Source organism: Panulirus ornatus, chromosome 1, assembly GCF_036320965.1.
Source record: "Panulirus ornatus isolate Po-2019 chromosome 1, ASM3632096v1, whole genome shotgun sequence".
NCBI classification, from domain to species: domain Eukaryota; kingdom Metazoa; phylum Arthropoda; class Malacostraca; order Decapoda; family Palinuridae; genus Panulirus; species Panulirus ornatus.
Genome location: NC_092224.1, coordinates 29,787,769 through 29,813,486, shown reverse-complemented (window position 1 = coordinate 29,813,486; position 25,718 = coordinate 29,787,769). Strand labels below are relative to the sequence as shown.

The 25,718-nt window shown below is 39.2% G+C and overlaps 1 protein-coding gene across 1 annotated transcript in view; it reads right to left on the bottom strand.

The window, feature by feature from the left end:
- Positions 1-210: 210 nt before the first annotated feature.
- LOC139760579 (uncharacterized) overlaps positions 211-25,718 on the bottom strand; it is a 128,243-nt gene continuing 102,735 nt past the window's right edge. Inside the window, 3 exon segments of the mRNA XM_071684357.1 lie at positions 211-2,055; positions 21,089-21,220; positions 21,418-21,881. Coding sequence (XP_071540458.1) covers positions 1,693-2,055; positions 21,089-21,220; positions 21,418-21,881 — 959 coding nt within the window. The 3' untranslated portion in view covers positions 211-1,692.

Here is a 25,718-nt window from a genome sequence, read left to right as displayed (position 1 = left end):
CTAAATCCATTTCTTCTTCAACTAGGTTCCATTTGATTTAATGGACTTTTGGCATTAGCAGACACCCCATCCCCCTATTAGTCCTTTAAATCAAGGTTTATGTAGTAAACCAATTGCATGTATATATATCTTTTAAATATCAAGTGTACATTCTCTGAGTTTGAATCTTCAACCTACAGAGTAAATTTAAAGGTTTATACTTCAATGCTATACATATAACTCTCTTTACTTATTCATCATACATCACTTACATTTAAGGCAATTAGTTACAACAGAGTCCAGGAAGGCACCAGTACTCTTACAGTTATTACCACAGGTAATCTGCCATCATGTGTATTCATTACTAAATGAAAAGAAAGGAAATAGTTTAAACAATAATTACAGTCTTTATCCCTGGAGCTTGGTACTGTTGCCAGGAGGCCTATACTTTCCATTATATTTGTTTAATCACAGCTATCAATTATAGTACAAATGCTATCTTCATGAACAGTAATTCTGGAAGCTATAAAGTTAATCTGAATTAGAAATGCTATAATATTCATCTTTTCTAAATCTAATGTTAATTTGGTAACTGACAGTCATCCTGCTTTAAGAATGACTTTGTCATTCCACATCTACTTGTAGTTTTAACCTGGTCTGCTGCTGACAATGTAATAATTTTACTTTGTTACATTTCTTATATATGATTCGCACTATATTATAAATAATATTCAGGTTCTGCTTTGTTCTGGGACACTTTGATTCAAATGACATTAATAATTCCATTATGTACAAGTCTCACCTGTATGACAGATGAAACAATATATCATTAACAATACACTATAGTACATCACTGTAAGTTCATGAATAACAATCACTTATGCACCTTCATTTCACTCGTATCGTTTCATTTCTGAGATGAAAACTTTATCCGAGTTGTGTGAAAAAAGGAAGTTTTCATTGTATGGTTACAATGCAAGCACACAGAATACAGATGACCACCAGGTAATTAAACCCATGACCTTTGCCTTTGGGTGTGACACCTTAATTGCTACACCACAGCCACTTTTCTATCACGTGGTTGGAGCCTATCACTCTTTGCAATAGTTTGGTTTCCTGGACTGTATTTTCTCACTTCACTACACATGCATTAGAACAACATGCTGCTGCCCTTTTCAATGTACAACACCATTAAGACTGCTAACCTTGATCTCCTCAACTCGTAACCAGGTGAAACAAAAGAAATGACTATGTTAGAGTCCAAAAAAAGAACCTTCACTTTCAAAGGTAACATGTCAACCATGGCTGCCCTTGTCTCACCTGGTGTAGATCTTACCCTACCTTTCTTGGCAATGTAGTTGTGGTCCCATGAATGCACACTTCACTTCATTTGTTTTCTAGAATCTCTGATAAAGTTTTAAAATCATGAAGAAAATCATTCTATATACACAAATGAGTTAAAATGGTAAAGTTTAGGAATGTAAAGTACTTGTGTGCAGTTTATATGACCTATATTACCTGCTTGTGTTGACCTTTATTTTAGGTTTCTGGAATTAGTACTCTCAGCCACTTTTCATACAACTCCTGATATGCTGAATAAGGCATCGCACATTTTCATGATGTGAGTGTCATTTCCTGATAACCCACATTAACATTAAAAAAATGTTTGTCTTTAACATCAGTATTATACTAAACACATATCAAAACTTCCTCTCAGCAGAAACTGTCAGCAGCAGCATCCATGGCTGGATCAGTAAGAGAACCACATTCTGGTCTTGCATACCATGCTGGATGGTCACGGCGTCCTCCACTCCGTCTTCTATGAACACGGCGTGGAGACCCAGATGGGGCAGATGAATCATCACTTGTGTCACCATGAACTTGAGTTGGTCGCACTGGAATTGCAACTGGACCCCAAGGGATACCTAGGTGTTCCGGGGATGGTGCATCACGTCTAGGAGAATGGGAACTGAAGTGTGATATGGGTTTGGATGTGAATTCTTGGCTATTAGCGTGAGGATTTCGTAACCCTTCACGGAAGTATCGAGGGACACTGCGAGCTGTCAAGCTATGTACCTGTAGGTTATGGAAATACATTAACTGATGAGATTTGGGGATTTTATGGCACAGTTAAATCAGAGTCCATTTACTTAGATGCAATTTTTATTCCAAATATGAATCCAAGAAATTAAATGGCATTAAAAGTTATTTCTTGAGAAAGAATATTACCAAACAAAAACTCAGTATCAAGAGGGTGCAATATGATGCTTCATGATGACATACACTACGTGTAAACCAGGTTTACATATTCACTGTAAACTTCTTCTTACACCATCTCCCATTATTAATGAATAGAGGCTGCATGAAAAGGAAAGACATACCACATCTGAATACACATATTGGTCAAAAGAATAAACAAGGAAATGGCTCAGAAAATCAAACTTTTGGCAATACCACAGAAATCTTAGTGACAGTTTCAGTAAAGACTATGAAAATGCATATCATATCCCATACATAATGGTTACAAAAGATATAGAGATGAAAGAAGACTGAATAAGAAATCATGTCTAATCACAGCATGCTTTCATGTGCCATCCTTAATCTTTGCCTAATACTAGGACCTATTACAATTTAGAGACAACTTGCTCTTGCTTTAATGGATTAGCATACCTCATAGCCTAAATTACTCTTTTAGCATATGAAAACAGGTTATGTAACAGAGGAGCAAAATAACATCAACCCTTTATCAAAACTGAATCTGTAATTAAAACATCATGCTTAATTAAATGAAAGACCAAATTATGTTAACTGACATACCTAATACAGATAATAATTCTACTTTTCATAAAAACAATTATTTTGCATAATTCTATGATGTTGATACAAGAGTTGCATTGAAACTATAAAGTAACCAAAATATTCAGTGGCCAATGCAAAAGTCAAGTTACATGTCAGTTTAAGGTCAGTCAGATTTTAGGATGTCAGGGTAAAACTTTGATGAGGGTGGCAAGTATCTAAAAACATACCACACCCTCAACAATATAATAGTATGTGACTGATTTATGTAATCTGCAAGTTTTGTGCAATAATTTATTCTCTAATACTCATCATATCAGAGTGTATTCAGCCACGAACATTTCTCATGATCCAAGTCTCATTCCACCTTCATTTCTGCTTAGATCATTGCAAAGCTGTTATTTGTAGATTCAAACATGCATTCATAAAAAGGAAGTGTGATGATGTGACCTCCTCCTCAACTTATGAATTTTTCTAGTCAAACAAGAGGATCTCCAAAACCTTTTGTAAAGCAATCTTTTCTCCTGCTTTTCCAACATGATCAATCTAGAGCTGACTTTAGCTAATAAAGATGCTTTTTTCAGCATCTTATTTTCCTTGATCTACAGTCTGGATGATTCCACTTTTACTCCTTCCCTACCTTCTCCTACTGAACATAAGCCCACTCTTTTGTTTTCCCTGTGAAAGATTTTCTGTGTTTTCATGACATCACAGGTGGCTACAGCATATAAACTGGGTGGCCTAAAGGAGTGTGCCCCGATGCTAGCTTCAATTCTTTTCTGCCTATTTTGTCTCTCTCCAAACTCTCACCATCATCCCATTGCTCTAACTTCCACTATCTCTAGTCTCTAAAACTCACCCACACCCAAAGTTCCACCTTTTTAAACACTAAGAAACTCATTTCCTTCTTTCAGATCACCAATAGAGTTTGCATAGTGCAAGGTTCATTGTTGATCTCTACTGTGTGACCCATTTCTGACCCTTGACATCTAGGTGGAGTTTTTGATGAGGCAGCCAAGTTGTTTGTACAGGATACTAAGGATCCCCTTTTTTTTTCCCTTGTTCTGAGGGCATTTTACTTTGTGCATGGCCTATGTGTTGATGTCTGTGAAGTGGGCAGTGGACAGCAAGTGTGCATTGTATGTGATACCTAGCGTTGGAGTTTTGCGGAGGGGAAGTGGTTCACCGTTAAGGGTATGGAGGGTGCATGTTGGATTAATTTCTGTTGGGGGTTAAAACACTGACATTACACTATTGTAGTGGAGTTAAAACATTGACCATGGTAATGCAGACATTATGGAAATGTAAGAAAGAGCGCAAAGAAGTCGACCCACAATTGATGTGGGTAAAAATGAAAGTGGACTACGAAAAGTGGGTGATTATTACTACTTATGCACCTGGCCATGAGAAGACTGATGAAGAGCTGTGAGAGTTTTGGGGAAGAAATGAGCACAATTTTGATACTTATGCACCTGGCCATGAGAAGACTGATGAAGAGCTGTGAGAGTTTTGGGGAAGAAATGAGCACAATTTGGATGAGATACTGGATACAGAAGTGGGTAATGTGGTAGTCGCGGGCATAATTGGGGGATGGCATATTCAGTGTTGAGAATGGAAATGGTCACCAGCTTGTGGATTTTTTGTGATGAAAAAGATGGGTGACTGGGAATGCCTAGTTTAAAAGAGGGATGTACATAAGTATACATGGAGTAGAAAAGATGGTAAGCAAGCATTACTGGAGTATGTACTAACTGATAAATGTGTAAAAGAGAGATTATTGGATGTGAAAGTGCTGATAAGGGAATCTGGTGGGATGCCTGTTCATTAACTGGTGGATGCAGATATGCAGGTGCTTTCAGAAAGGACAAAATGATATGGGTGGCAAGAGAGTGGTGAAAGTAAGTGAGCTTTGAAAAGATACCAGGATAGACAGAATGTAGAATGGCACAATGGGAGAGTAAATGAAATTAGGAGAGTGGATGAGGAATGAGAAGTATTTAGGGAAGCAGGACTGACATTAGTAAAAGGTGTATGGCATGTGGGAGGTGGACAAATGAGTCATGGAATGACAAAGTAAAGCTGTTGGGGAAAGAGAAAAGAGAGGTGTATGGATAATACAGGGAAGGAAAGCAAATGGTTGGATGCACAAAAAGAATTAGCAACCGGTAAAGAGGAGGGTCCAGTGGCTGAAAAAGAGGGCAAATGAAAATAGGGGTTTATGGATGGGGTTGTTAGGGAGGTGAATGCAAGAGTTTTGGAGATAGGGGCAAGTATGCAGTTTATTGTGGATGAGAGGGCTTGGGAAGTGTCAGCTGTTGTTCGCTGATGATACAGCGCTGGTGGCTGATTTGGGTGAGAAACTGCAGAAGCTGGTGACTGAGTTTGGTAAAGAAGAAAGCTGAGAGTAAATGTGAATAAGAGCAAGGTTATTAGGTACAGTAGGGTTGAGAAAAACTGGAGGAAGTGAAGTGTTTTAGATATCTGGGAGTGGATTTGGCAGCGGATGGAACCATGGAAGCAGAAGTGAATCACAGGGTGGGGGAGGGGGTGAAGGTTCTGGGAGCGTTGAAAAATGTGTGGAAGGTTAGAGCATTATCTCGGAAAGCAAAAATGGGAATGTTTGAAGGAATGGGGGTAACAACAATGTTATATGGTTGCGAGGCTTGGGCTATAGATAGGGTTGTGTGAAGGAGGGTGGATGTGTTGGAAATGAGATGTTTGAGGACAATATGTGGTGTGAGGTGGTTTGATCAAGTAAATAATGAAAGAGTAAGAGAGATGTGTGGTAATAAAAAGAGTGTGGTTGAGAGAGCAGAAGAGGGTGTTTTGAAATGGTTTGGTCACATGGAGAGAATGAGTGAGGAAAGATTGACCAAGAGGATATATATGTCAGAGGTGGAGGGAACGAGGAGAAGTGGGAGACCAAATTGGAGGTGGAAAGATGGAGTGAAAAAGATTTTGAGTGATCAGGGCCTGAACATACAGGAGGGTGAAAGGCATGCAAGGAATAGAGTGAATTGGAACAATGTGGCATACCAAGGTCGAGGTGCTGTCAGTGGATTGAACCAGGGCTTGTGAAGCATCTGGGGTAAACCATGGAAAGTTTTGTGGGGCCTGGATGTGGAAAGCGAGCTTTGGTTTCGGTGCATTATACATGACAGCTAAAGACAGAGTGTGAACGAATGTGGCCTTTGTTGCCTTTTCCTAGTGCTACCTCACGCACGTGTGGGGGGGAAGGGGTTGTCATTTCATGTGTGGCGGGGTGGCAACGGGAATGAATAAAGGCAGCAGGTATGAATTATGTACATGTATATATATGTATATGCATGTGTATGTATATATATATATGTGTACATTGAAATGTATAGGTATGTATATGTGCGTGTGTGGACATGTATATGTGGGTGGGCTGGGCCATTCTTTCGTCTGTTTCCTTGTGCTACCTTGCTAATGTGGGAGACAGTGACAAAGTATAATAGAAAATAGAATATCAACAGAAATGTAGATATGGAAGGAATTTTTTAATTGGATCCTTTCCATATGACTAAGGGACCCCTTTGCCACTAGAACCAATCCATTACTGTGAAACTCCATTCTAACAGAGTAATTGGGTAGGGTGGAGGTTCCATTAAAAGCAGACTCAAGTTACCTTCTGAACTTTTTAAGGTATGTTTATGAATAAAATAATAATAATAACAAGGTAATGAAAACTTACCACCTAATTTTTGTGATAATTGTTGTTGTAGGTCACCTTCCCCACAAGACTGGAGGTGTTTAGAAAGTAACGAAGACCTCTCTGAATCAGAAGGAAAGAGTTCCTGGGTCACCTGGAGTTATATGAATCACCAACTGCTCAGAAATAGGGTAAGCATAGGCATAAGCAACTTGCCCCATGCAATCATTTTCAGAAATGCTGAGGCATTTCCTGGACATCTTTGCATGTACAACATTAATAGCACTCTTATCTACCATGATTTGATACAAATGTCCAGGCTTTGTAACCACAAAGAACACGGCAATAGCATAAGAACACAGGTAATGATATTATTTACTTGGCAACCATGAACGTTTATTCAGACTGGCAACCGGTGACTAGGGTGAGTCTTGTTTCATCTTGAAAGATCTACAACTGTTTATTTGTGTTTATGTAGAGGCCACTGCTTTTAGTGAAATAAAAAGAGTGTGGTTGAGAGAGCAGAGGAGGGTGTTTTGAAATGGTTTGGTCACATGGAGAGAATGCTTATCCCTGGGGATAGGGGAGAAAGAATACTTCCCATGCATATACATGTGTATATATATATATATGTCTGTGTGTGTATATATATGTATAAGTTGAGATGTATAGGTATGTATATTTGCGTGTGTGACGGGTATGTATATACATGTGTATGTGGGTGGGTTGGGCCATTCTTTTGTCTGTTTCCTTGCGCTACCTCGCTAACGCGGGAGACAGCGACAAAGCAAAATAAATAAATATATAATTGAAAAAGTGCACCAAGGTGATACAAGGTGACACCCAACATCTGGGACAGATCAAGAACTAATGGACTATACTAGTACAACCCAAACTCAGTCTGATGGATCCTTTACCTAAAAGGACTAAATTTATGATGTAATAGACTTTCATGATAAATCACTCAAATCCCAAACTTAGTCTTGTTAGGTATAGTGTGACCATTAGAAGCCAAATTCTGATAGAGTAAATTCTCAACTGTTAGATGTGGCAGGCTGCTGCAACAGATGTTCTGTCCCTGGACTGAAGTTACTAAAACCAGATTTATCTTTTTTCTCCTCTTCATCTTCTGCAGCTAGGCCACACTCTGATTCTTTAGGAATTACTAGACCACCTCAGGTGTTTTCAAAGGACCACAACCTCAAGTTCTGGATTATGGAAATTACACATATGGATTTTCTCAAACACTTTCATAAGCAGAAGCCTGAAGAATGCCTACCAGGTGACCTTAAGCATAACGTTCACTCTTCTACTACAATGCCAACAGGTCTGGAAAACCTTAGTCTTTACACAGACATGACTGAAGCTTTATGTTTGGAGTCTCTTGCCTTTATCATGACAAGAATAGGCTAGTACCACTATTGCCTCTTACAGTTTTAGCTCATTATTCTGAAACATCTACAAAACTTCAACCTATTACTACAGTGAAGGTAGTAGATGAAATACACTTCTGAAGTTATTTTTTCATGATGTGAATATCTTTGAAAATGTATGGTTAAATACTTTTTTAAACATGAAAACTGTGAATCATGAAGGTTGAAAACAATCTTATTGTGACATTAACGGGCTAAGTTGATTCAGAGCACATAACAAATTAAGGCCTTTTTTCTGCCTTTTCAGTGCTATGTTTTGAATACTGCAATGAGATTTTCACAGACATACAAAACCTTTTTACTGCTACAGTGAGCTTAAGAAAAAGGCTTGTGCAACTTGCAATGTGTGGTAAAGCTTATAAAGCTGAAAAGTTCAACTCAGGAAAAACTGTGGGAAGCACCTTTCTTGAATTATCTAAAGCCTTCCCTTAAAGCTTCAACTGTCAGAAATAAGTGAACACTCATCATTATCCCTATGATACCTGTATGAATTTCCTTTCTTTATTCTATAAAAAACATATCACTGTACATTTCCATGCTTGATAAAAACTATGGATACTTTTTTGGCCAACTTAGCTAGGAATATAAAAAGGTGAACTCCAGTACCACTTCTTAGCCTTTCATGCCTCAGCCTTAACAGGCCACTGGAAGAGGGCAACTCTAGAACAGTGTCTGCAGAGACTCCTACCTATGTTCCCACCAACTACTTCTACCTTATGCACCTTCCTAATGTCCTAATTACTACTTCTGCCTAGTCCTCCTGCCTCAATGTTTCAACCTACTACTTCTATCTATTGCTCCTAGTATTTTGACAAAAGGTAGGGCTAGTGCAGTGTAAAATGAAGGAAAATCTAGAGTTACAAAGAATGAACTGTGTAAGCTGAGTGTTGTCAAAATGTGAAGTGTGACAGAGATTATATGTTTGTGGACAGAATGCCGGTAGTCCACATGTGAGTGAGGCAAAAAGAAAAAACAGCTACCTGGGTCAGAGGAGTTCAACATGACAACCCCTGAAGTGCTGGCCCACTATGCAGCTGTCACTAATCCTCCTAATACCTAAGCAAGTAGTACTGGTAATATACCTCCCTGGTCATTGGCTGCCTATCAACTACTACCTACATTAGGTGATAACTACTGGTTGATCAAATGAATCATTGTCTAAACTGACAGATTCATTAATTCATCACAATAAGAGTACTTGGGATTATACTGCTTGAGGGGAAAATGACTACTGTTATGGTATCTGATTTATGATTTTATGAAGTCTATGCTGTTTAATATTTTCACAAGTAAAAAGTATGTCTATCAATCTATATCTCTGATTCCTGTTCCTTCTGGGAACTCCCACCAAGTGGGTGGTCACGAAGAGTCTCCACTTCTCCCACTCCTTACATGCCTCCTTCACATACACCTTTCCATGCATTTTCCTGATTTAATGTAAATTACTTTACAGAATGAGATATATATTTCAGTTACTTGGGCATCATTTAAATATACTTTTGTTTTGAAATAATGTAAAGTTTCCTTAATCTTTAACCCAGTATATAATATAATCTTTATACTGAGTCTCAGATGATCTACAGTTCTTTCCACATTATTTTTAGATTAACCCACACTGCAGATTTTTCTGTATTATCATAATCCATCTGACATAATTCAGACATTTTGTATATGAATCTAAAATGTGTGTATGAATCTATAAAATTTCAAGATAAATTTTTGTTTCATGCACACTGTGTATAAAGAAGCTTCAGTGTCCACCAAATCACAATGCAGTGACAACACTGAAATTGAACAGCAATTGAGAGAATTTCAGAACACAGAAGAGGAATACACTGTGCCATTCTACCATGAAACTTAAACAGATGCTCATTCTGCTTCCAAAAACCCATCAGTCACAGGACAATTCATCATAAATAAAACCCACATTATAACAAACACCAAAACATCCACAAGGAGAACCCAAAATTGAATGTACAGTAAGGGTGTGTACGAAAATACCACACATGAAAGTCTCCGCTTAAAGAAAAGCAAAATTTTCAAAGAATTAATTGAGTAAGCACTGGACAGAATGCAGATATTTTCTGACGCACAATATTTTTTCTGACATCACAGTCCTGTTTACAAGCAGTTCAGGCAATTTGTATATAGCAAATGAGTGAGAGCATCATTATGGGTGATATACTTGTTGTATTGGTTCTATTTGGTATGAAGTTTATTTATGAACATGCTGAACAGCGTTAGTTTTTGCAGGTGTTACGACATCAAATAAGGGAAATGGTCTGGTTACTTTTTCATAGGTATCACTACTGAAATAACTAAATGATTTAATCTGTGTATAACCTATGCATTTGGAGACAATGAGTGAAGAAAGGTTGACAAAGAGGATATATGTGTAAGAAGCGGAGGGAACAAGGACAAAAGGAAGACCAAACTGGAGATGGAAGGATGGAGTGAAAAGATTTTGAGTGATCGGGGCCTGAACATGCAAGAAAGGTTTGCACGGGACAGAGTGAATTGGAATGATGTGGTATATATGCTGTCAATGAACTGAACCTGGGTATATGAAGCAACTGGGGTAAACCTTAGAAAAGTCTGTGGGGCCTGGTTGTGGATAGGGTACTGTGGTTTTGGTGCATTACAGAACACAACTAGAGAACGGATGTGAGCAGAAGCAGCCTTCTTTGTCAGTGGGATTTCCAGCCTCCCGCTGCGTCCCATTTTAGTCACCTTTTACAACATGCAGGGAATATGTGGGAAGAATTCTTTCTCCCCTATCCCCAGGGATAAAATATATATATATATTTATTCATCTTATTTATTTTGCTTTGTCGCTGTCTCCCGCGTTAGCGAGGTAGCGCAAGGAAACAGACGAAAGAATGGCCCAACCCGTCCACATACACATGTATATACATACACGTCCACACACGCAAATATACATACCTATACATCTCAATGTACACATATATATACACACACAGAAATATACATATATACACATGTACACAATTCATAGTCTGCCTTTATTTGTTCCCATAGCCACCTCACCACACATGGAATAACAACCCCCTCCCCCTCATGTGTGCGAGGTAGTGCTAGGAAAAGACACCAAAGGCAACATTCGTTCACACTCAGTCTCTAGCTGTCATGTAATAATGCACTGAAACCACAGCTCCCTTTCCACATCCAGGCCCCACACAACTTTCCATGGTTTACCCCAGACGCTTCACATGCCCTGGTTCAATCCATTGACAGCACGTCGTCCCGGTATACCACATCGTTCCAATTCACTCTATTCCTTGCACACCTTTCACCCTCCTGCATGTTCAGGCCCCTATCACTCAAAATCTTTTTCACTCCATCTTTCCACCTCCAATTTGGTCTCCCACTTCTCCTCGTTCCCTCCACCTATGACACATATATCCTCTTGGTCAATCTTTCCTCACTCATTCTCTCCATGTGACCAAACCATTTCAAAACACCCTCTTCTGCTCTCTCAACCACACTCTTTTTATTTCCACACATCTCTCTTACCCTTACATTACTTACTCGATCAAACCACCTCACACCACATAATGTCCTCAAACATCTCATTTCCAGCACATCCACCCTGCTGCGCACAACTCTCTCCGTAGCCCACGCCTCGCAACCATACAACATTGTTGGAACCACTATTCCTTCAAACATACCCATTTTTGCTTTCCGAGATAATGTTCTCGACCTCCAAACATTCTTCAAGGCTCCCATAATTTTGGCCCCCTCCCCCACCATATGATTCACTTCCACTTCCATGGTTCCATCCGCTGCCAGATCCACTCCCAGATATCTAAAACACTTTACTTCCTCCAGTTTTTCTCCATTCAAACTTACCTCCCAATTGACTTGACCCTCAACCCTGCAGTACCTAATAATCTTGCTCTTATTCACATTTACTCTTAACTTTCTTCCTTTCACACACTTTACCAAACTCAGTCACCAGCTTCTGCAGTTTCTTACATGAATCAGCCACCAGCGCTGTATCATCAGCGAACAACAACTGACTCACTTCCCAAGCTCTCTCATCCAGAACAGCCTGCATACTTGCCCCTCTTTCCAAAACTCTTGCATTCACCTCCCTAACAACCCCATCCATAAACAAATTAAACAACCATGGAGACATCACACACCCCTGCCGCAAACCTACATTCACTGAGAACCAATCACTTTCCTCTCTTCCTACACGTACACATGCCTTACATCCTCGATAAAAACTTTTCACTGCTTCTAACAACTTTCCTCCCACACCATATATTCTTAAAACCTTCCACAGAGCATCTCTATCAACTCTATCATATGCCTTCTCCAGATCCATAAATGCTACATACAAATCCATTTGTTTTTCTAAGTATTTCTCACATACATTCCTCAAAGCAAACACCTGATCCACACATCCTCTACCACTTCTGAAACCACACTGCTCTTCCCCAATCTGATGCTCTGTACATGCCTTCACCCTCTCAATCAAAACCCTCCCATATAATTTACCAGGAATACTCAACAAACTTATACCTCTGTAATTTGAGCACTCACTCTTATCCCCTTTGCCTTTGTACAATGGCACTATGCAAGCATTCCGCCAATCCTCAGGCACCTCACCATGAATCATACATACATTAAATAACCTTACCAACAATACAGTCACCCCCTTTTTTAATAAATTCCACTGCAATACCATCCAAACCTGCTGCCTTGCCGGCTTTCATCTTCCGCAAAGCTTTTACTACCTCTTCTCTGTTTACCAGATCATTTTCCCTAACCCTCTCACTTTGCACACCACCTCGACCAAAACACCCTATATCTGCCACTCTGTCATCAAACACATTCATCAAATCTTCAAAATACTCACTCCATCTCCTCTCACATCACCACTACTTGTTATCACCTCCCCATTAGCCCCCTTCACTGAAGTTCCCATTTGCTCCCTTGTCTTACGCACTTTATTTACCTCCTTCCAGAACATCTTTTTATTTTCCCTGAAATTTAATGATACTCTCTCACCCCAACTCTCATTTGCCCTCTTTTTCACCTCTTGCACCTTTCTCTTGACCTCCTGTCTCTTTCTTTTATACCTCTCCCACTCATTTGCATTTTTTCCCGGCAAAAATCTTCCAAATGCCTCTCTCTTCTCTTTCACTAATATTCTTACTTCTTCATCCCACCACTCACTACCTTTTCTAATCAACCCACCTCCCACGCTTCTCATGCCACAAGCATCTTTTGCGCAAGCCATCACTGCTTCCCTAAATACATCCCATTCCTCCCCCACTCCCCTTACTTACCTCCTTTGTTCTCACCTTTTTCCATTCTGTACTCAGTCTCTCCTGGTACTTCCTCACACAAGTCTCCTTCCCAAGCTCACTTACTCTCACCACTCTCTTCACCCCAACATTCTCTCTTCTTTTCTGAAAACCCCCACAAATCTTCACCTTCGCCTCCACAAGATAATGATCAGTCATCCCTCCAGTTGCACCTCTCAGCACATTAACATCCAAAAGTCTCTCTTTCGTGCGTCTATCAATTAACACGTAATCCAATAACGCTCTCTGGCCATCTCTCCTACTTACATACGTATACTTATGTATATCTCGCTTTTTGAACCAGGTATTCCCAATCACCAGTCCTTTTTCAGCACATAAATCTACAAGCTCTTCACCATTTCCATTTACAACACTGAACACTCCATGTATACCAATTATTCCCTCAACTGCCACATTACTCACCTTTGCATTCAAATCACCCATCACTATAACCCAGTCTTGTGCATGAAAACCACTAACACACTCATTCAGCTGCTCCCAAAACACTTGCCTCTCACGATCTTTCTTCTCATGCCCGTGTGCATATGCACCAATAATCACCCATCTCTCTCCATCAACTTTCAGTTTTACCCATATCAATCTAGAATTTACTTTCTTACATTCTATCACATACTCCCACAACTCCTGATTCAGGAGTAGTGCTTACTCCTTCCCTTGCTCTTGTCTTCTCACTAACCACTGACTTTACTCCCAAGACATTCCCAAACCACTCTTCCCCTTTACCCTTGAGCTTCATTTCACTCAGAGCCAAAACCTCCAGGTGGTTTCAGAAGTGGTAGAAGATGTGTGGATCAGGTGTTTGCTTTGAACAATATATGTGAGAAATACTTAGAAAAGCAAATGGATTTGTATGTAGCATTTATGGATCTGGAGAAGGCATATGATAGAGTTGCTAGAGATGCTCTGTGGAAGGTATTAAGAATATATGGTGTGGGAGGAAAGTTGTTAGAAGCAGTGAAAAGTTTTTATCGAGGATGTAAGGCATGTGTACGTGTAGGAAGAGAGGAAAGTGATTGGTTCTCAGTGAATGTAGGTTTGCGGCAGGGGTGTGTGATGTCTCCATGGTTGTTTAATTTGGTTATGGATGGGGTTGTTAGGGAGGTAAATGCAAGAGTTTTGGAAAGAGGGGCAAGTATGAAGTCTGTTGGGGATGAGAGAGCTTGGGAAGTGAGTCAGTTGTTGTTCGCTGATGATACAGCGCTGGTGGCTGATTCATGTGAGAAACTGCAGAAGCTGGTGACTGAGTTTGGTAAAGTGTGTGGAAGAAGAAAGTTAAGAGTAAATGTGAATAAGAGCAAGGTTATTAGGTACAGTAGGGTTGAGGGTCAAGTCAACTGGGAGGTGAGTTTGAATGGAGAAAAACTGGAGGAAGTGAAGTGTTTTAGATATCTGGGAGTGGATCTGGCAGCGGATGGAACCATGGAAGCGGAAGTGGATCATAGGGTGGGGGAGGGGGCGAAAATTCTGGGGGCCTTGAAGAATGTGTGGAAGTCGAGAACATTATCTCGGAAAGCAAAAATGGGTATGTTTGAAGGAATAGTGGTTCCAACAATGTTGTATGGTTGCGAGGCGTGGGCTATGGATAGAGTTGTGCGCAGGAGGATGGATGTGCTGGAAATGAGATGTTTGAGGACAATGTGTGGTGTGAGGTGGTTTGATCGAGTGAGTAACGTAAGGGTAAGAGAGATGTGTGGAAATAAAAAGAGCGTGGTTGAGAGAGCAGAAGAGGGTGTTTTGAAATGGTTTGGGCACATAGAGAGAATGAGTGAGGAAAGATTGACCAAGAGGATATATGTGTCGGAGGTGGAGGGAACGAGGAGAAGAGGGAGACCAAATTGGAGGTGGAAAGATGGAGTGAAAAAGATTTTGTGTGATCGGGGCCTGAACATGCAGGAGGGTGAAAGGAGGGCAAGGAATAGAGTGAATTGGAGCGATGTGGTATACCGGGGTTGACGTGCTGTCACTGGATTGAATCAAGGCATGTGAAGCGTCTGGGGTAAACCATGGAAAGCTCTGTAGGTATGTATATTTGCGTGTGTGGACGTATGTATATACATGTGTATGGGGGGGGTTGGGCCATTTCTTTCGTCTGTTTCCTTGCGCTACCTCGCAAACGCGGGAGACAGCAACAAAGTATAATAATAAAATAAATATATATATATATATATATATATATATATATATATATATATATATATATATATATATATATATATACATATATATATATCCCTGGGGATAGGGGAGAAAGAATACTTCCCACGTACTCCCTGCGTGTCGTAGAAGGCGACTAAAAGGGGAGGGAGCAGGTGGCTGGAAATCCTCCCCTCTCTTTTTTTTTTAATTTTCCAAAAGGAGGAACAGAGAAGGGGGCCAAGTGAGGATATTCCCTCAAAGGCCCAGACCTTTGTTCTTAACGCTACCTCGCTGACGCGGGAAATGGCGAATAGTATGAAAGGAAAGGATATATATATATATATATATATATATATATATATATATATATATATATATATATATATATATATATTTTTGCTTTGTCTCTGTCTCCCGCGTTTGCGAGGTAACGCAAGGAAACAGATGAAAGAAATGGCCCAACCCACCCCCATACACATGTATATACATACACGTCCACACACGCAAATATAATACCTACACAGCTTTCCATGGTTTACCCCAGATGCTTCACATGCCCTGATTTCAATCCACTGACAGTACGTCAACCCCTGGTATACCACATCGAACCAATTCACTCTATTCCTTGCCCTCCTTTCACCCTCCTGCATGTTCAGGCCCCGATCACACAAAATCTTTTTCACTCCATCTTTCCACCTCCAATTTGGTCTCCAACTTCTCCTCGTTCCCTCCACCTCTGTCACATATATCCTCTTGGTCAATCTTTCCTCACTCATTCTCTCCATGTGCCCAAACCATTTCAAAACACCCTCTTCTGCTCTCTCAACCACGCTCTTTTTATTTCCACAAATCTCTCTTACCCTTACGTTACTTACTCGATCAAACCACCTCACACCACACATTGTCCTCAAACATCTCATTTCCAGCACATCCACCCTCCTGCGCACAACTCTATCCATAGCCCACGCCTCGCAACCATACAACATTGTTAGAACCACTATTCCTTCAAACATACCCATTTTTGCTTTCCGAGATAATGTTCTCGACTTCCACACATCCTTCAAGGCTCCCGGATTTTCGCCCCCTCCCCCACCCTAGGATCCACTTCCGCTTCCATGGTTCCATCCGCTGCCAGATCTACTCCCAGATATCTAAAACACTTTACTTCCTCCAGTTTTTCTCCATTCAAACTTACCTCCCAATTGACTTGACCCTCAACCCTACTGTACCTAATAACCTTGCTCTTATTCACATTTACTCTTAACTTTCTTCTTTCACACACTTTACCAAACTCAGTCACCAGCTTCTGCAGTTTCTCACATGAATCAGCCACCAGCGCTGTATCATCAGCGAACAACAACTGACTCACTTCCCAAGCTCTCTCATCCACAACAGACTTCATACTTGCCCCTCTTTCCAAAACTCTTGCATTCACCTCCCTAACAACCCCATCCATAAACAAATTAAACAACCATGGAGACATCACACACCCCTGCCGCAAACCTACATTCACCGAGAACCAATCACTTTTCTCTCTTCCTACACGTACACATGCCTTACATCCTCGATAAAAACTTTTCACTGCTTCTAACAACTTGCCTCCCACACCATATATTCTTAATACCTTCCACAGAGCATCCCTATCAACTCTATCTATCTATCTATCTATCTATATATATATATATATTTTTTTTTTTTTTCCCAAAAGAAGGAACAGAGAAGGGGGCCAGGCTGAGGATATTCCCTTAGAGGCCCAGTCCTGTGTTCTTAACGCTACCTTGCTAATGAGGGAAATGGCGAATGGTTTGAAAGAAAGAAAGAAATATCTCAACATGCTGTCAATGGATTGAACCAGGGCATGTGAAGCGTCTGGGGTAAACCATGGAAAGTTTTGTGGGGCCTGGATGTGGAAAGGGAACTGTGGTTTAAGTGCATTATACATGACAGCTAGAGACTTAGTATGAACAAATGTGGCCTTTGTGGTCTTTTCCTAGCACTATCTCGCACGCATGCAGGGGGAGGGGGTTGTCATTTCATGTGTGGTGGGGTGGCGACGGGAATGAGTAAAGGCAGCAAGTATGAATTATGTACATGTGTATATATGTATGTCTGTGAATGTATATGTATGTATATGTATAGGTATGTATATGTATAGGTATGTATATGTGTGTGTGTGTGTGTGTGTGTATGTATATACATGTGTATGTGGGTGGGTTGGGCCTTTCTTCATGCACTCCTAGCACTACTTTGCTAACATGGGAAGTAGCAAATAAATATTTAAAATTTCATGTGTACTCTACTGGAGTTTACTTTTCTGCTGCAACAGAGCAATGCCATAATCCTTACTCTGACATCAAAAGGGTAACTAGGCCTAAATGGCGAGGCTCATAGCATCTTTCTGCCACAAAGCCAAAGCGTCAGCTGCAATGTGAAAGGCGCCAAGCTAAAATATTATTAGCTAACAGAAATTAAGACCTGCAGCAAAATGGTAGACAGATGAAGGTCAGGACCCGCAATCAAATGGTGATACCATAGTCAATATGCATCTTTTCATTTATACAAAGAAAATTTTTTTCTATTACCACTCACTTTCATTAACAGTATAATGTGTGTAGCTCTAGGAATGTTACAATGAAACCTACTTGCTGAGCATTTATTTAAAGTTGTGATGAAACAGCTAACAAAGTATATACACCCATAATGTAGTAGGATACTTGAAATTTAGGCAACCAGGCTATGATATTTTACAAGAACTGGAAAGACATTAGCCAAAGAAAGCAAACCCATACTGCAATGATGCCAAATAATACCTCATTCTCTGTGAACCCTCTTGATTCATGCATACGTGCAGATAAATTGCACTATACCATGGGTTCGCAGACCTCCTTCCCGATGTTGTCCAGACTACTGGTTGATTTTGACTCCAAGGAAGTAGGCGAGGGAGTAGTCTCCATATCACTCATTTGGAAGTCGACACCTTCATCACAGGAATCTCTAGGGCCTAATTTCTTCACAGATGGGCCATCTGCTTTTGGAATAGTTGACTTTGATCTTAATGGGGAAAATGGTGAGTTGGCTGGAATTGATGCCTTTATAAGATTATGTCTTTTTATCATCTTTTTGTTGCTATTGCCAGTGCGAGAACCGTGAACAATTATTCTGGTGATTTCAGCAGGGTCATCAAGAGGGAGGTCATCATCACTGGAATCTAAGGGGCAGGACATACCATGCGTATGTGATGGGAGAGGGTTGACAGACGATTCAGCTACAGATATCACTGTTATGTGAGGTCCTACAGCTCTTGGTTTATAAACATCACCTTTCTTTATGTCAAGATGAATATCCTTAACTTCATTAATATCTTTTTTGGTGCTTATGTGAACATCATTAATTTGTATCCCATCTTGTGAAGGATTTGATGTTGTACTGTGACTTGTAAACCCTGCTCCAATTAAACCAGACCCCATGGAATGTACAGAAAGTTTATTCTCTGATTTTAAGCCATTCAATGCCATATCATTAACACCAGGAGGAGGCAAATGCTCAACAGGTACAGTAACAGCTTGCATATTACCACTGATAGCTCCTGAATCAGGTAAGGCTTTGCCATAAGCACTAACTCTGGGCAAATAGTTCTTACCTTCTTCAATGTTGTCCTCTATACACACAATACTAGCATGATGCACTGCAACAGTGCTAGAGGATGCTGAAGTGTCATCTGACATGCTGATCACTGTACATGTGCTTGTGTCCCCTTGCAACTTATTATTTATAGCACAACCATCTACTGTTTGAACTGTATCATCTGCTTGCTTGGTGGTTTCAAGGTCACTGTAATACATATTATTTACAGAAGTATCTATTTTTGAAACAGAAGGAATTTTGACATTAGGTCCAGCACTTCTGGATGGAAGCAATTTCAAATTCTTTGCAGTGTGCTCAGATGTATCAATATTTTGAATCTTCGGTAATGAGTGCATTTCAGTGTTTGAGATAGTTATGATAGTCTTGTTTGAATCTGTTCTGATCACATTCTCTTTCTTATTTGGTTTTACTGCAGTGAATCTAGGTTTTTGCTCAAGTGAACTTATATTACTATATTCCTTTAACAAATCTCCAATACTCTTATGTCTTTTCATGGGATGCATACTTTTCATGTTTTTGACTGCTCTGTCTCCATTATCTTCACATGAATTTTGGCCAGTGGGCATGTCAACCTCTGATTCTGTCAGTGTTTGGAAATTTTCTTTTACTTGACCCAGAAATGCTGATACATGTGTTTTATCTAGATCTATTGTACAGTGATCCTCCTCCTCACTGTATACCTGGGTAGCAGTAAATGTAATGTCAGTTTTTTGAGAAATGGAGTCACCATCAACATCATCTGAAAAATCAGTGACAGGTATCTGAAGCAATCCATGGTCTGTAGCAGCATTTGACATCCTATATCCTTTTTTGACAACTGATTCTTCACTACTACAGCCTAATGAAAATGGAGATAAGTTCTTTCCTGATGGGTGATTAATGTCTTCTTTCTCTGTAAAACATCCTATATTATCAATGGCAGGGAGTTTCACTGAAATATCACTTTTTGCTGCCACTGATTTGTTTCTTGTTTCCTCTTGTATTTCTTCATTAATATTAGAGCTTCTAGTATTTTGGAGCTCTGAAGATTGAGGTATGTCACAATTTGGAGATCTGAATGACCTCCCATTTTCTGATTTTCTTAATGTCTCTCTCTTGGGTGATTCTGTGTCGGAATATATAGCCGTGAATAACTTTTTTCTTTCTGATTTCTCAAATGTCTCTCTCTTAGATGACTCTTTCAACTGACCCTGAAATGAATTTTCAAGCAGTTTACAGGCATCATTAGACCTTTGCCTATTTATATTCCTGTCAAATATAATATCTGGTTGATTAGTCTCACATAAAGATTTCTGTCCACGGTAATTATTCAGAAAATCACTCATACGTCTTTTTCCCTTGGGTGCAAATGCTGGGCCAGATAATACAGAGATGCTTGACAGGCTGCTCTGCCTGTTAAATGGTGAATGTCTTGTTGCTGGCTGTTCAATGCCTAGTGTTTTGTTTGCTTGTAGAGATGAAACTGAGGCATTCATTTTAGATAAATCTGAGGCTAAATGTAAATCTAACACACTAGGAAGCATTTTTTGATATTCTAACTTATCAGAATCTAGATCAGATGTACCCAAAATGCTTCCATTATGTGTTTCTATGAAAGATGATTGTCGAAGGGCATTTGCATCTGAAAGACAATCAAGTGGTGTCATTTTCCTCTCTTGATCACACATGGTGATATTTGAGATGCATTTGCTTCCATAGTTCATATGTTCAACAGGCATTGCTTCTGCTGGAGAAATGCAGGAAACTGATGCTTGTTTCCTGCTATCATTAGTGACAGTAGAACTCTGTCCTGTCTTATGGAGAGTCACTCCAAAAATAGTTTTATCGTCTATGTGGTCACGTGTAGTAAGTTTGCTTATGTCCCTACAGTCTACTGAATTGCAAAAGTCAGTGTCTATGAGGCTGGAGGTACTGAAGCTGTATTTACCACTAAGTGAGCTAGATGTTGGTGGCAAACTGAAGCTGGTAAGTGATGCATGATCATCAAATTCTGAATTGTCAGCATCACTATTATATAAACCAGTTTCAGGAGCATGATGAGAATCTCGATCATCAGGCAAATACCTTACCTCTTTAACAATGTATGGCTTCTCCGTTCTCTTATTAAGGTTGTTGATGTAGCTGCGACTGTATGGTTGATCAGTTGGGGATACCTTCTCAATCAGGTGGATGTTCTTCTTCCCATAGAATGAAAGAGAATTCTGTTTACAAAGCACAAATTAATTCATGACATAGTTAGTAATTATATATTCAGAGTGCTATGAAATAATTGCATATAATCATCTTTAAACTTCTAAGTACTATTTCTTGTTTGTCAATGATACTTCAGTGGATAATCAAGGTTTTGAATTAAAAGTCTCATATTCATTGTAAATGAGAAATGAAAATGAATACTTACATCCTTTTCATGTTTGTCTAAATCATTAACTCTCTCTCGGTTGGCAATATCAAACTTTGAGGCCAATTTTCTAACAGACGGTAACGTAGGAACCTCATCTTGTGTGTGAGTTGAGGCATCACTATCAATCCCCTCACCATGGCTTTCACCATCACTATATGGACTCATACTCTCCATTGATCTTTTGTAGTGTGAATTGTGCTGGTAACTAGCACTTTTGCTAAGATTAGTTGTAGTATTTACATTGATATTGCTCATACTGCTTACAGAATTGATGTTCATATTCTGTTGAGGAACTGACCCCAAATTATGAAGATTGGAGATTTTAGTAGACGGCTGCAAATTATCAACACTTGTATGCCTTAAGAGTGGCTGTACCACAGCTTTTTCTTTTGGGTGAGCAGTAATAGTGTCCTCACTCACTGTCCGCCAAAGGTCATGCCGTGGGGGAACCAAGTATGAATCTGAAAGTGATAGACCGTCATATTAAATCTTTTTCAAAATAGGGTTTTGTAAAATTCTTTCAGATATTAGTTAAAACGTCCATGGGAAAAATCAAATGATATATTTTGCATGAAAAACAATAAAGAAATGAGAAAATATCCAGTATGATCAAGTGAAACTTTTAAGCTAAAAAATGCAATCAATTTTCACATCAGGGTTAGTTCCAACAGTTATTCAGATTTTGTAAATTAGACATCAATAAATAAATTACTGTAGTTAGTTTAAAATCTTGATGAAAATCTCATGGAAGTATAGTAACTGAAAATTATTCTACCGACAAAAAATCAGTCAATGTACAAATTAAATCAATTACTTTAACTTTATTATGTAACCCCTGGATCCCTATACAGAGCTTCTGCAGCTTCAAAGCTGCACTACAATCAGTAACAGAGAAATGATACTCCTTTTCATTCACTAACAACGATAAAACCTTGGCAAAAGTGAAATTTCATCTGCAATATAACCACAAGCAGGTGAAGTAAAGCCTTCGAGTAGTAGGGAAAGAAACTGTTACCAATACAAGCCACCCTTGAGCTGCCAATGGCCACACAGTAATCATGGGATGCACCAGCTTGCTGAGTATTGCATGGTCATAGCTAGTGGTGGGGGCACACAAGCAACCAACTCCTGGGAGCAAAAACCAAAGTAATACTTACAGAAGAGGGAAGGTGAACCAACATTGCAGCATGGGGCAAGAGGGTCAAGTTTTGAAGTTAGCCTAAGAGAATTCATAAATAGGACCACTTTCAACTCAAACATGTTAAGTAAGGATGCAGAGCTAGAACCAACCCAGATGTGATGAGAGCAGTAATCCATATAAGGATGAATCAGTCCTATGTATAAGCAGAGCAAATGTTTGGAAGCAAAAAAGTTTCGATATCTATACAGGACACCCAGTTTCCTAGAGGCAGACTTAGTTATTCTATACCGTGAGGTTTCTAAGAAAGAGTGAATGTTACAGTGATACCAAGTATGTTCACTGAGTCGAGATGGAATTGCAGAACTGTCACAGGAAAGACGAGAGTTGAGAGGAATCTTTGATAGAGAGATTGGTAGAAACCTTTGTCAAGGAGAGAAGTGTTTTTGCGATGTGCTCACCAACCCAATTTCAAACAGGCCTTATTGTGTGCCACAAAGTGACCCAAATTAATCATACTGAAATCCCCTGAATTTTAGAGAAAGCCTCTGAATCTTAGTGAAATCCTAGAAGATGGTTCCAGCTTCTCAAGTTGCCTGCCCTGATGCCATTGGGAGTTTACCAGGGATTTTCTCCTCAGAGAAGGTTAGTACAATTCTTGTTTAGTCTGTGATGTATTTGATAGGCTTTTGGTAGGTGTTAGGGAAAACAGCAAAACCTTGTAAAAACTAGATGTCAGGATATAAGGGTGGGAAGAGGAAGCTGGATTCTTGTCAGCAAAAGTGGTAGCAATACAGGAAACAGACAATGATATATCACCTAGGCAGAAGAATTTACAAAGAAAGGCCAAGTAGGGTCAGTCGGTGAGAGTTTGTCAAAGAGCAATCACAATTTGATTAGATTAGAGCTAAAATTTAGACCATGATCCCAGAATAAAGGCGAGCAAATTTTGAAAACATCAGACACGAAATTCGCAGTACTAGTTCATTACAACTTCGTGACATTCACACAGTATAGGAATTGTAGAGTAATTCTAAAAACACACTACTTGCAATATTTCAAAATCATCATGGATGAATGGGAGAATAAAAGAACTGATTTGCCAAAAAAAGAAAACATATAAGAATTTAAAGTCAATGGAAACCAATGAAAATTGCCAGGAATTAATCATAATCAAAAGAGAGTGTAAGGTCATAAGACAGTAAACGCAGGGAAGAAAAAAAATTTCCTTGAAAGTTAAGAATAATCCTAAGGAATTATTCAAATATAGAAGACAAAGGAAAACAGTAAAAGAAGGAATTGGACCATCATGAAACAAACATGACACACTAACTTCTGATGAAAAAGAAAATGGCTACCATACTAAATTATTCCTTTAAATCTGTATTCACAATTGAAGAAACATCTCGAATACCACAACCAATGAAAATGTTTCAAGGGTCTGATGAAGAAGAGTTGAGGGTTAGAGAAATAAAGAGCTCTGAAATAATTAAATACCTGGACCAATTAAATTTTAACAAAACCAACAGCCCAGGTAACAGCTCCAAGATTTTTAAAAGATGTCAGGAGACAGCTGATATACCCCATAACAAATTATTCAACCAATCTCTATCAGATGGTCAGGTGCCAACCGACTGTAAACAAGCAAATGTTACTCCTAAATATAAAAAAGGAGACAAAAAGTGTGCCTTGAACTACCATCCAATTAGCCTTATGTCAATGGAAAAATAATACAATAAAATTGTAACGTTTCTAGATCACAAAATCATATCTGGACAACCAACACAGTTTCTGCAATAGAAGACACTGTCTGACAAATTTGGAATTCTTTAATATTATTTATCAGAAATGGGACAAAAAAGTACTGTCTGATGTAGTATATTCAGATTTCCAAAAGGCTTTTGATAAAGTACCTCACAAGAGACTTTTAAATAAACTCATAGCACATGGAATCAGTGAAGAACTCTGTACATGGATCAGGGACTTGCTTACCGGAACAAAGCAGTGTTTAGCATTAAATAGTGAACCCTCAGACTGACTAAATGTAACAAGTAGTGTGCCACATGGGGTTGGTCCTAGACCCAATTCTTTTCATAATATACATTAATGAACTAGAGCTCACTCTCAAATTTACAGACAATACTAAACCAGGAGGCAGAACTGTAAGCAGGCGGGAGTGAGAAATTATTCAAAGAGATCTTATAACTTACTATCAGGGTAGTCAGACATATGGCAAATGAAGTTTGATGTAAACAAGTGTAAAATTATGCACTTTGGAGAAAAGGATATATGTTACAGCTTACAAACTATTCAGAAACTCTCTAACTAAGCTAAATGAAGAAAAGGACCTTGGAGTTGTCATTAGCAACTACTTGAAGTACACTAAACAGTGCCAAGCAGCAAGTAAAAAAAGGCAACCACATAGTACGTTTCATAGCCAGGAACACAGATTATGACATCAGAAACAAATCTCATACTTTAAATTCGTATTTCCCCTAAGTAAGATATTTACAAATAGGTAAAATATTTCAAAACGTGTGTGCAATAGTAAGTGGGCTGAAACTTTTGTGAGGGCTGACTGGTGAGTAAATGTGGGTCATAAGTGGAGTTTGCCATGTTTCTGACAAAGGGTCAGTCTCACAGCTACCACTGTTGAATGCTGATTTGTGCTACTTGTGTGACTTAAGTATACCTGCTTAAGTGGTTTTCCTGCAACCTGCTGTGTTTGTGTTCGTTAATTTGGCATCCACACATCCAGCAGCATCTACCCAAAGCCAGCAATTAAATGGAAGAGGCCTATCTGGCCTTAGAAATGCTAATGCTGGTGAGGGAGCATCAGAGAGATTTCAGAAACATTTTACAATTAAGATGAATGGACTGAGCATATAAATTACCATGAACAATGGAAAAAGCTATAGCTTTATAGTCTGAAAAGTTGGAGGGAGAGATATATAAAGTTTATGATAAAATGTGCTTGGAAACAAATGGAGGGCATAAAGAACAATGTTTTTAACCTCAAGCCAAACAAGGAAGGACAATAAAGAATCTATAACGAAAGAGTAATTCATGGAAACATATCAAAAAGGTATAAGATGAAGATACATGATCTCCCAGGGAATAAGGATATTAGAAGGATTATATTTCTTTAATGCTATACTAG